This window comes from Pristiophorus japonicus, chromosome 11, assembly GCF_044704955.1.
Source record: "Pristiophorus japonicus isolate sPriJap1 chromosome 11, sPriJap1.hap1, whole genome shotgun sequence".
NCBI classification, from domain to species: domain Eukaryota; kingdom Metazoa; phylum Chordata; class Chondrichthyes; family Pristiophoridae; genus Pristiophorus; species Pristiophorus japonicus.
In genome coordinates, this window is record NC_091987.1 from 127,788,383 (window position 1) to 127,801,647 (window position 13,265).

The following is a 13,265-nucleotide window of genomic DNA, read 5'->3' on the forward strand; positions in this document are numbered from 1 at the left end:
TACTGCCCACCCCAATATGATAAGAACTTTATCACAGATAGCCTCACTGCCTTCCACCCTCAGCCTATGCACCAAGCGACTTTTCATCCTCGGTGACTTCAACCTCCATCCCAATTCACCATGCGCTCTCTCCTCTGAGTTCACTACCTTCTATCCTCCCTTCTTTACCCAGAGAGTGGCGAACCTGTGGAATTCTCTACCACAGAAAGTTGTTGAGGCCAATTCACTAAATATATTCAAAAAGGAGTTAGATGTAGTCCTTACTACTAGGGGGATCAAGGGGTATGGCGCGAAAGCAGGAATGGGATACTGAAGTTGCATGTTCAGCCATGAACTCATTGAATGGCGTGCAGGCTCGAAGGGCCGAATGGCCTACTCCTTCACCTATTTTCTATGCTTCTATGTTTCTAATCTCTCCCTCCATGTAAATTCCTCAACCCATATTCACGGCCACCTCCTTGACCTTACAATCTCTCGTGGCTTTGCTATTCCAACAGTATCAATTAAAGATAAAGCCATCTCTGACCATTTTCTTGTATCGCTCTCGACCCACATTCCCTTTCCCCAATCCAAACCTACTTCCTTCTGCATCCGCCCCTGGAAAATAGCTCTCCAAACTCTCTTACAACTGCACTTATCAACTCCAAACTGTCCAGCCTTTGGCCCTCCTTTCACCATGACATTTCTACAGCCACCGATCTGCTCAACCACACCCTCACCACCACCTTTGATGCCCTAGTCCCTATTAAAACCATGACTGACTCTCACCCTGGCCGTTTCCCCCCTGGTACAGGCCTCACCTTCGCTCCCTCAAGTCAAAAAGACACAGTCTTGTACGGATGTGGCGGACAACTGGTTTAGCCATTCACCTCCAGATCTGGCTGGAACACATACAGCATTATCGGGTCGTACTCTTATCTACAAAAACTGCTCACTATTCCAGAACCATTCTGGAATGTAAAGATAACCCCCGGCGACTATTCTCTACTGCTAACCGTCTCCTTAAACCCCTCTCCTCTGTCTCCACCACACTCGCCTCCAACAACAGTGTGAGGAGCTCATTGACTTCTTTGTCTCAGAGATTGAGACCATCCGATCAGCTGCCTCTGCCAGTTCCCTTCCTTCCCCTCGCCCACCGGGCCAAACTTCCTCTGAGGTTCCCACCTGCCCTAAACTCATATCTCTCTCCAGTTTCTCTCTGATCTCTCCAAACTCATCTTGTCCATGAGACCCATTTCCTGCTCCCTTGACCCTATTCCCACTAAACTGCTAACCACGCAACTTCCTTTTCTGGTTCCCATGTTAGCAAACATTGTTAATGGTTCTCTCTCCTCAGGTACTGTTCCCCTCTTCTTCAAATCTGCTGTCATCACCCCTCTCCTCAAAAAAACAACCCTTGACCCCACTGTGCTTGCTCGCTATCTCCCTTTCCTCTCAAGTCCTTGAACGTGTTGTTGCCTCCCAAATCCGTGCCCATCTTTTCATGAATTCAATGTTTGAATCCCTTCAATCTGGTTTTTTACCCCTGCCACAGTATCGAAACAGCTCTCATCAAAGTCACAAATGACATCCTTTGTGACTGTGACAAAGGTAAACTATCCCTTCTCGTCCTTCTGGACCTGTCTGCAGCCTTTGACACAGCTGACCACTCCATCCTCCTCCAACGCCTCTCTACCAACCACCAATGTCCACCTAGGTGGGACTACACTCGCCTGGTTCCATTCTTATTTATCTAATCACAGCCAGAAAATCTGTAATGGCTTCTCTTCCCACTCCCGCATTGTTACCTCTGGTGTCCCCCAAGGATCTGTCCTTGGCCCCCTCTTATTTCTCATCTATATGCTGCCCCTTGCCGATATTATCCGAAAACACGGGAGTCAGTTTCCGCATGTATGCTGATGACACCCAGCCCTGCCCCAACCTGCAATGACCATCAGCAGGTCGGGGCTTTCAAAGGAGCAGCGTGGAGCATACCACTTCAAGGTGCAGCGAGAGTTGGCACAGGAGAGCGATGGCTGTGAAGAGAGCGACTGGATTGGATGTCAACATGGTCCAGGTCACTGATTGGAGCATGGGCAGGTACAGCAGGAGCGGCGAGGTCGGAGTGAAGAAGAGTCAAGAGATTGTAGAGTGACGTGACCGGGGCCCAGGAGAGGCATGAGTTACGAGACCCAGAAGAGGCGAGGGCCCAGGGGCAGTGCAGGCCAGCCCACACTGCAATATGTGTGCACACTAGGTCCGTGCAGCAGAGCTGGTCTCCAGTCGTCTTGGTTAACCCTTGCCACTGGACCAAGACCTAGCGTGTGGTGGCTGGTGTGCAACGGCCACCACATATTAAAGAAATCCACCACAGGCATCTTCCACCCTTCAACATGTAGTTCGATACCTACCTCTTCACCACTTCCCTCGACCCCTGCTTGGTATCTAAGTTGTCAGATTACTTGCCGACCTCCAGTACTGGATGAGCAGAAATTTTCTCCAATTAAATATTGGGAAGACCGAAGCCATTATCTTTGGTCCCCGCCACAAACTGACTGCCCTAACTACTGACTCCAACCCTCTCCCTAGCATCAATCTGAGGGTGGACAAGACTGTTCGCAATCTAGGTGTCGTATTTGACCCTGAAATGAGTTTCCAGCCACATATCTGCGGCATAACTAAAACCGCCTTTTCCCACCTCCGTAACATTGTCCGTCTCCACCCCTGCCTCAGCTCTTCTGCTGCTGAAACCCTCATTCATGCCTTTGTTACCTCTACACTTGACTACTCCAACTCACTCCTGGCCAGCCTTCCACATTCCACACTGCGTAAACTTGGTCATCCAAAACTCGGCAGCCCGTGTACTAACTCGCACCAAGTCAAGATCACCCATCACCCCTGTGCTTTCTGACCTGCATTGGCTCCCAGTTAAACGACGCCTCGATTTCAAAATTCTCATTCTTGTTCACAAATCACTCCATAGCCTCGCCCCTCTCTATCTCTGCAATCATTTTCAGCCTCACCAACCCCACAAGATGTCTGCGTTCGTCAAATTCTGGCCCCTTGAACATCCCTCGTTATAACTGCTCAATTATAATTGCTCACGGTGGACGTGCCTTCAGCTGCCTGGGTCCTAAACTCTGGAACTGCCCCCCCCCCCCAAACCTCTTTGCCTCTCTACGTCTCTTCTCTCCTTTAAGATGCTCCTTTAAAACCTACCTCTCTAAACAAGCTTTTGGTCATCAGCCTTAATTTCTTCTTTTATGAGTTGGTGTCAAATTTATCTGTTTTGTCTCATAACACACTTGTGAAGCGCCTTGGGACCTTTTACTATGTTAAAGGTGTAATGTAAATAAAACTTTTTATTATTTATGATGATGAAAAATGTCCAAGCTGTAAGAAGCTTGATTGAATAATACAACAAAATCTGCATTAATTTGGCTTCTATCTGCACTGTACATTAGTATCAGAAGAAACCATTCCATTGGGGTGGAATCCAGTGTAAAGTACTTTATCCCTATATCTCCCACATTTGTCTTTATTTCAGTTGTCTTCCCTTTATTGCTCCTTCCGTGAAAGCATTGACTTATTCTGGGCCATGGTTCTGAGGGTGCTGGCCTCTCTGATTTTTTACCCACTTAACTGCTCTTCTAGACTGCAAATGTTGGAAGGTGTTTGACCGTGGGGTGGGGGAATCATGTGAGACAACATCCACATGTGTGCACTTTTCAGCAAAGCTCACTGGGTAGTGAGCAAGAATGCTGAATCAGAACACCAAAGCCGATTGCATCAGCCCCTATCACCGTCCTTTTGAGATCAGCGAATTCAGCACGGACCAGAGATCGAACCTGGACTGTTCAGATCTGTATGGCTCAGTTTCCCCACTGAGAAGTGCATTTATTAACCGAGCCACTAGGAGTGCTCTGACTAATTCTCCACGTTGCCGACCTCTCTCCCACCCCCACCCCTAGGAACACTGAGATGAATTGCAGCATCCATACCTCTGTCCTTACTGCAAATTATAGAAATGAACATCTACCTGAGAAGAATCTGTTGGTGAATGGCTAATTGCAGAACAACACTCCATGAGAGCAGATGCGAAGTTTTTCAATAACCAAAAGAGAAGGAGCACTTTTGTCTGGTGACAACCCAGACTTTTTGTCTGGATTAAAATCTCAATTGTGTCTGGCTACATGGCACTTACTACACAAAACAAATTGTGGCTCACAAACTGTATCGGAATGAAAACACTGAATTTCTAGCTGATCCCCTCAATGTGGATTATCAGGGAAAGTATCAGCAGATGCTGTGACGTGCTGTCAGTGCGATTATTCTTCTAAAAGAAAATGTGTTGAAAAACCTGACATAAATGGACACCAGTCTCACTAAATAATGATTTTCAGCTCGATAGATAATGGATTAACTGTTTTGGAACATTGAGCAACATTTCTGTCATCGCCTGTTGTCAATAGGAGCTGGCTGAAAAATGAAGGCAAACTAGAAATGCTACTTTCTGAAAAGTAATTTTGTTTTTAAGATTGATAAGTTGGCAATCCGATAATGCTGGAAACAGTCAGTAGGTCAGCCAGCATCTGTGGGGATAATATTTCAGGTCGATGACCTTTCGTCAGAATTGGAAGATGTTAGAGATAAACAGCTTTGAAGCAAATTCAGAGCCATGGAAAAGGATGATAGGGTGGAGATCACAGACCTCTACAATCGTTCTTTCCCCACCCCTCACCCTTTTCCCCCCGGCTCTACACTTGCTTAAAAGCTGTTCATCTCTGATCATCATCGAACTGAAACATTAACTCTCTTTCTCTCTCGATAGATGCTGCCTGACCTGCTGAGCATTTCCTGATCCCATTTCAGATTTCCAGTATCCGCAGTATGTTTCTTTTGGTTTGTCAGTGGTTTAGTCAATAACCCGTTGCATCCTGTTCTCCGATTTCAGGCACTTTGTGCAGATTACGCTGTGTGTTTGTGAGCTCTATGGCGGCTGGATGACCTTCTGCCCTGACTGGCTTATTGGGAGCCCCAACTTGAATACCAGCCACTGGCTTTACCTCTGGGTCTATTTGGCTTTCTTTAATACGGTCTGGGTGGTCGTACCGGGGCTGCTCCTGTGCCAGTCTTGGCTAGGCCTCAAGGGAATGCACCAAAATAAAATAGAGGCAATGAAAAAATCAAAATAAATAATATCGCTGTCATTTCATTCAAAATGGAATTGGATCCTTTTCAAGTTTTGTGTTTTAGAAGTTTGCAGAATGCCATCAAAAATGTTTTATTATTTTGTTTGACATCCAGTTCAAATTTAGCTTTTTCAGTAGGTTCAAGGTTCAGTTACCTTCCATCCACAACCAATATTTCTCTTTATTGATAATACAAAATATTAGGTATTTGCAGAGAAAATTGTAAGATTATTGTCAAAAGTTAAGAAAGAATTTGCATTTTTATAGCACCTTTCACAACCTCGAGGCATCCCAAAGTACTTTACAGCCCGTGGAATACTTTTGAAATGTAGTCACTGTTGTAAGGTAGGAAATAGCGGCAGCCAATTTGGGCACAGCAAGCTCCCACAAACAGAAAAGTGATAATGACCAGATAATCTGTTTTGGTGGTGTTGGTTGAGGGATAAATATTGGTCAGGACACCAGGAGAGAACTCTCCTGCTCTTCAAAATAGTGCTGTAGGATCTTTTATGTCAGTTGTGGCTCATTGGTAGCACTTTCACCTCTGAGTCAGAAGGATGTTGCACTCCAGAGACTTGAGGCCATAATCTAGCTCACATGCATAGCAATGCACTTTTCTAATTTATACATAATTTGCTAGTCATGGGTCCAATCTCCCAGGGCATCTAGATCTGCTTGTAGTAATTGTGCATCTTCTACAAGTGTAGTACTTGAGTAAATGATAAACTACCACTGAGACATACATCAGCTTGGTTCAGTAATAATGTTTTCGACTCTGAGTCAGGAGTCAATTCAAGCTGCGCTCCAGAATTTGAGCATTTAATCCAGGCTTGACATTCAGTGCAGTACTGAGGAAGTGCTGCATTGGCAGAGGTGTCGTCTGTTGGATGAGGCTTTAAAGTAAAGCCCTGCCAGCTGGTCAGGTGGACAGAAAAAATCCCATATCACTTTTTCAATGAGTTTTCCTTGTGTGCAGACCAAGATTAACCCCTCCAGCAACGCCACCGCCTAGAATTAATTTGCTGCATACACATTAGTTGCAATGTTTGCCCACTTAGCAGTGATTATACTTCAAAACTAATTCATTGAGTGTGAAACGCTTTGGGAATCTTCAGGGTGTGAAAGACATTATATAAATGCAAGTTTTTTTTTATTAAAACTTTTTTTCACACAGTGCATAATGAGAAATGGAGTTGATGTGTATCATTAGCTGAATCCTGAGTGTTCTTCTCCCCCACCACCACGCCCATAAAGCTTTGTTGAGCTGTCTGTATGTGATGCTGGCAACAGTGGGTGCAGTCTCTGTGGATGGTGCCTAGCAATACATGGAGGAGATGAAGTGCTCTCTGTGCCAAGTGGCAAATGTTGGTGTGCCGTCTTGGTGAGACCTCATGGGAACTGCAGCGTGCCATTGCTGATCTTTCAACGTTATTTTAGTTTTAATTATTCTTTTGGAATTCATCTTTTGGGTGGTTATTTATTGTTTTAATCCTAAAACCACAAGGCTTAGTCATTGGTCCTAAAACAGTCATTTCATTTGAACATTTTTGGATTGGTGGAGGTTACTTTAGTGGGTTTTATTGGCTTAATTTTTAAACAAAAAGCCTTTATATTGCCATTTCCTTTTATGTATTATTTTAAATGTTCGTGCTGCTCCTGGATCTCCAGCAGGCCTGCTAACTTGAAAGACACGGTGTTATGACTGCACATTCAAGGTTTGCCATTTGACCGCATTTAGATGGCACTACAAAGGGAACTGGCTCACTGTTGGATCTGGTCACTCAACTTGTACAGGCAACAGCTTGCTGGGGTAACAAAGGTTCAGATTGTACTATACAATTCCTTAAGTTTTTAATTTTTTTAAACCCTTTTTATGAGGATTACATTCCACTTTGTGCCTCCTTTACTGGACTTCTGTTGCACATCAAAGAAAATATTTAATTGCTTTAGCTACTGTTCAGACATCCTGAACGATTATTGGAATTGTCCCACGAGTCCACTACTTTTTATAAAATGTGATGAGTTTGTCAAGGTGAAGTTTTTTCCCCTCCCATTTTGATTCTTTTTGTTTTGTTGATAGTTGTGATGTTGTACACTGACAGCCAGAACAGTCCAACTGATTTAATGTGATAGTAACTACAGTGCAGAATTGATGATTGATGTGATCTTTGCAAATCTATTCAATGATGCTCAATGTGTCTTGTATCATATGTATATAATGCTCAATTCCTTGAATCGCAATAGATGCAACAGTTTTAATTTAGCACATCAGTAATGTTCATTTGAGTACACAGTTTGATTTGTTGACTTAGAAACATAGAACATAGATGCAGGAGTAGGCCATTTGGCCCTTCGAGTCTGCACCACCATTCAATAAGATCATGGCTGATCCTTCACCTCAGTATCTCTTTCTTGCTTTCTCTCCGTACTCCTTGATCCCTTTAGCCGTAAGGGCCATATCCAACTCCCTCTTGAATATATCTAACGAACTTGTTTGAATACATTAATCCACCTTCAAAGTGTTAAAAGCAATGTTCATCTCTTAATGTTTCTTTAATCTATTTAAATAATTGTTGATCAAGTCAAATTGAGAAGCGATTCTAAAGTACTGTAATCCCACATAATTATTTGTTGTAGTTACCTGACCAATGTGGATCAGATAACATGCATGAACATAATATTGATGCTAAGAACATATCTGACTACCTCGCTATTTTAGGAGCATGTAACAATATAATTTATGTTTAAAAGCTAAGAGCAAGTTCTTTTATTGTTGAAAAATACAGGCCTCTGGGGCCAACCGTTCATCTATAACCTTGCAAGTTCCAGAGTTAAGTTCATCAACTACAAAAAGTCCCTATTTTTCCCTCATATTTCAATAATTTGGGATGTTATTAGAAGTTTGTCAAAGGGGAACAGATAATCTATAAAGTACTGAAAGTAAGTCTGCACCAGATGTTAATTCTATCAATCCTAAGTACACATGTAATTAGTTAATGCTCCATTTATGCTGCACCAGTGTGGTACATTGGAGTATTGCTGTGAACAGGGAACCAGGTTCACAGAGCTCTTAAGTTGGGCAAAGCAGTGCTGTTAACATGCAGCATAATACTTCATGTTCGGCATTGGTGCAGTGCAAAAGATTACAGTGGCACACTTGCAAATCATGTAGTTTAATGGGGGCATTTAACACTTACTGTCCACTGAGCAACATATTTTTGCATCTATCAGCACATACTACTGTGCCACCTGTACTGTGCTCCGTGGCAGACTGTGCTAAGAGCTATCTGTTCACACAATCATTTCTTTCATTGTCTGAAACAACATTTAAGAGTATTTCTGTACTTTGCATTCTTTCCATTCAAAGAATCTTTCATATATTTTGCATAACATAGTTACGTGCAGGTCTGAGGGAGTGCCGTCTTTTGGATGAAATACTGAACCTGTTCTGGGGGTCGAAAGCGCTATTCAGCAAAGAGCATTGAATTCTTCTCGTGTCATTACCAACATTCCTCCCCCAACCAATACCTCTTTAAAAACAAATTGACTGGTCGCTCGCCTCATCTGTTGTTAATGGGATCTTGCTGTGTGCAAATTGACTGCCACATATGCCTACATAACAACAATGACTGCACTTTAAAAGTTACTCATCAGATGTGAAGTGCTTTGGGAAGTCCTGAGAATGTGATGTACAATTGCAAATTCATTCTTTTTGTTTGCCTTTCCTTTTGTAAAGATGGCTCAGCGCCGAAATGTTGCAGCAAATAAACTTTTGTTTTGAACATAATATGGTTTTGTCCTTTCTTTTAAAAGCTCATTGTGAGGTTTTCATTTACAGAAAAACTTTGCAGAATATTTTTCTTTAAAAGATGTCCTTTAAGTGTTAGCTTGGCTCCAGTAGTAACACTCTTGCTTCTAGTTCAGAAGGCTGACCTACATTGGCTCCTAATTTTAATTTTGGGTGCGCATATGCACAAAATGTAACATTGAAAAGCTGATCTTTACAGGAACGGTGAGAGCTGCGCAGCTTGGAGGAAAGGGTGATTGGCTCCTGCATGCCTTTAAAAATTCTCATCCTCGAGCTTCCAGAGCTTAGGGCCGAGGCAGCTGAAGGCACTACCGCCAATGGCGGAGCGCAGAAAATCGAGGATGCGCGAGGCCAAAATGGGAGGAGTGCAGAGATCTGGGTGGGTTGTAGGGCTGGAGGAGATTAGAGATAGGGAGGGGCGAGGCTATGGAGGGATTTGAACACAAGAATGGGAATTTTAAAATCGATGTGTTGCCGGAACAGTGTAGGTTAGCGAGCATGGGTGATTGGTGAACGACCTAAACCTGAATGATGTCCCTCTTCGCTGTCGTCGCCCTCCTGTACCAACTCGCGCTGTACTTTGCAGTGGCATGTTGCCATGCCGCCCGTGGCCGCCACTTTTATGGCCCAGATCTGCCGCTGATGGTCTCTCGTAGGTAGGGGCCGCCATGCAGCTATGAGGTTCAGCACTTGGAATATTAGGTACTTCATTGAAATACCTGTGAACTCATTCTTTTTTGGCGTGGAAACAACTCATCCTCTTTTCGAGGGACTGCCAGTGATGATGATGATGAGTGAATGGGACTTGGTACAAGTTAGGATACGGGCACCAGATTTTTGGAGGAGCTCAAATTTAAGGAGGGTGCAAGGTGGGAGGCCGGCCAGGAGTGAGTGGGAATAGTCGAGTCTGGAGGTTACAAAGGCATGAAGGAGGGTTTCAGCAGCTGCTGAACTGAGGCAATGGGCGGGGACGGGCGACGTTGCTGAGGTGGAAGGAAGCGGTCTTGGTGATGGGAGAGGAAATGCAGTCAACAGTAATTCCTGGAGGCACCAACAGGGCCGTGCGGATATATCAGTCTCACTGTATCCAGTGTGAAGGCCCTGCATTGATACACTGGGAAGGGGGAGAATGCCGAGAGCTGGATGAATCGAAGCGCGCTGCACTCTGCTCCCTCAGTCGGTCGGACGGCTGCGCTCCAGTCTCCCTCGCTCCCCAGTCGGAAGGTGGAAGGTGGCAGGTGGCCCGGACCGGGGACCCGTGAGAGGAGGCGCTGCGGCCGGCCGTACGGGCCGAGGAAAGTTGCAGTGTTTTGGTCCAGGAAGCTCCCGGTAACGCGGCGTGGCTCTTTTCTTCCTACCCACTCGGTAAAGTCGGCTTTTAGCAAGAAAATTGATCCGATCAATCTGCCGGATGACTGACCTTTCAACTCCAGCCTGCTTTTTTCGGTAATGCCACAAACACAGCACACTGCCCGCAAGCCGGATGGTAGCAGTGTTTTAGGTCCAGGGTTAGATTGCAACTGCAGTGTTTGGGCTCCAGCACAACTCATGTTGCCGGATAACAAATCTGTGGGTCTTTGGGTCTGCTTCCCATAACCTAACAGTACGGAAGTCGCATTACTGCAGGGTTTACAATTGTAGGCTCCTCACTGAAGAATTTGAACCATAATGGTTAATTTAAAAAAAGGTGTAAAGCTGTAGCCAATCCTGCATTGAGTGCAGTAACTAACTGCAATTGCTGTAAATCGTTGTCGCAGGCTCCTCTTTTGTTTATAGGTTGAATAGAGAGCGTTACAATGACATTGGCAGTGACTGTTTCAAATCTAGAACAAATGTTGCACTTGTCAGTTGATAAATGAAATGCAGCGTAAGTTGTTGTACTGTCACATACTGTAACCGTTTAGTGTAGGAGCTACAGGTAATTCTGTCGAGAGTTGCTTTTTTTGGTTTGCTGTATGACACGACTTGCAATACAGGTATTGATATTGTAAAGGTAGCAGTCTGTATGCCAGTCTGTAAATGTCACTCATGTATTGGACTTGACCCTGGAACGTTCCTGAGAGGATCGGTTTGCAATACTAAATGTCAGTTTGGCTCAGTTGCTTCTCGGTCTTGTGGGTGCAAGGCTAATTCTGAGACGAGAGCACATTATCTAGGCATGTTAACACATACTGAGGGAGTGTTGCATTGTTGGATGAAACATTAAAACCGAGGCATTGTCTACCTGTTTCAGTTGGATATTACAGATCTAAAGGCATTATTCAAAGAAGAGCAAGGAGTTCTCCCGGTATCTTGGGCAACGATCTTCCCTCAACCAACACAACCAAAATATAGACATTTTGTCACTGTTTCTAGGATCGTGCTGTGTTTAAAATGGTTTTTGTGTTGCCTGTATAACAATGAATGCACTTCAAAAAAGTTATTTAATTGAATGTGAAACACATTGAGAGCCATGATAAGTACTATAGTGATGGAAGTTCTTCTTTTTTTTCCTTACACATTATTTTGTAAGATAGTGAAATCTGATGTAATATGTAATAATTGTATCAGAATTGTGCCACAATTAAGGCACATGGTATTGGGGTAATGTATTGACGTGGATAGAGAACTGGTTGGCAGACAGGAAGCAAAGAGTGGGAATAATCGGGTCCTTTTCAGAATGGCAGGCAGTGACTAGTGGGGTACCGCAAGGTTCAGTGCTGGGACCCCAGAAATTTACAATATATATTAATGATTTAGACAAAGGAATTGATAGTGTCATCTGCAAACTTGGAGATTTTACAAAGGTGGGTGGCAGTGTGAGCTGTGAGGAGGATGCTAAGAGACTGCAGGGTAATTTGGACAGGTTTGGTGAGTGGGCAAATACATGGCAGATGCAGTATTAATGTGGATAAATGTGAGGTTATCCACTTTGGTGGCAAAAACAGGAAGGCAGATTATTATCTGAATGGCGGCAGATTAGTAAAAGGGGAGCTGCAAAGAGACCTGGCTGTCATGGTACGTCAGTCATTGAAAGTAGTCATGCAGGTACAGCAGGCGGTGAAGAAAGCAAATGGCATGTTGGCCTTCATAGCGAGAGGATTTGAGTATAGGAGCAGGGAGGTCTTATTGCAGTTGTACAGGGCCTTGGTGAGACCACACCTTGAGTATTGTGTGCAGTTTTGGTCTCCTAATCTGAGGAAGGACATTCTTGCTATTGAGAGAGTGCAGCGAAGGTTCACCAGACTGATTCTCGAGATGACAGGACTGACATATCAAAGACTGGATCGACTAGGCTTATATTCACTGGAATTTAGAAGAATGAGAGGGGATCTCATAGAAACATATAAAATTCTGACGGGATTGGTCAGGTTAGATGCTGGAAGAATGTTCCCGATGTTGGGAAAGTCCAGAATTAGGGGTCACAGTCTAAGGATAAGGGGTAAGCCATCTAGGACCGAGATGAGGAAAAACTTTTTCACCCAGAGAATTGTGAACACATGGAATTCTCTACCACAGAAAGTTGTTGAGTCCAGTTCATTGGATATATTCAAAAGGGAGTTAGATATGGCCCTTACAGCTAAGGGGATCAGGGGTATGGAGAGAAGGCAGGAGTGGGGTACTGAAGTTGCATGATCAGCCATGATATTGAATGGTGGTGCAGGCTCGAAGGGCCGAATGGCCTGCTTCAGCACCTATTTTCTATGTTTATGTTATTCAAAGTAGTTCGAGTTGGAGACTAATCTTTTTCTCTTTTCCTAACACGTATACATTTGAAGGTTCAATTGGGATTAACTATTCATATCAACGGCTTATTAGATTCTTGGCTTGTCGTATCAATATATTAATAGTTTTTAGGTCAATTCGATCACCATAGGACCATATTATGATACTGAGTGAGGTGTAACAACAACAACAACAACAACTTGTATTTACATAGTACTTTTTAATGTAGTAAAATGTCCCAAGGTACTTCACCTGACATGTTATCAGACAACATTTGACACTGAGCCACATAAGGAGATATTAGGACAGCTGACCAAAACTTTGGTCAAAGAAGTAAGTTTTAAGGAATGTCTTAAAGTAGGAGAGAGGTAGCGAGGCAGAGAAGTTTAGGGAGGGAATTCCAGAGCTTGGTGCCAAGACAGCTGAAGGTACAGCCACCAATGGTGAGGTAAAGGAAATCTGAAATGCAATGGAGGTCAGAATTGGAGGAACACAGAATTCTCAGAGGGTTGCAGGGCTTGTGATGGTTACAGAGATAGGGAGGAATGAGGCCATAGAGAGATGTATCTTACTCCTACTTG

General features: G+C 43.9%; 2 protein-coding genes across 7 annotated transcripts in view; both read left to right on the forward strand.

Moving 5' to 3' along the window:
- ebpl (EBP like) overlaps positions 1-8,928 on the forward strand; it is a 29,747-nt gene extending 20,819 nt beyond the window's left edge. The window contains exon 4 of the mRNA XM_070894033.1: positions 4,934-8,928. Coding sequence (XP_070750134.1) covers positions 4,934-5,174 — 241 coding nt within the window. The 3' untranslated portion in view covers positions 5,175-8,928. The remainder of the gene's footprint in view (positions 1-4,933) is intronic.
- Positions 1-13,265, forward strand: part of rcbtb1 (regulator of chromosome condensation (RCC1) and BTB (POZ) domain containing protein 1) — a 77,418-nt gene that overhangs the window by 369 nt on the left and 63,784 nt on the right. For 2 of the 6 annotated variants that reach the window (XM_070894028.1, XM_070894027.1), the window contains exon 1: positions 10,025-10,425. The exons of 1 other annotated variant lie outside the window; for it this stretch is intronic. The gene's annotated coding sequence lies outside the window, so the exon portion shown is untranslated. Of the gene's footprint in view, positions 1-10,024; positions 10,426-13,265 lie in introns of those variants that run through there. 3 more of the 6 variants (XM_070894031.1, XM_070894032.1, XM_070894029.1) reach the window with 2 other exon arrangements.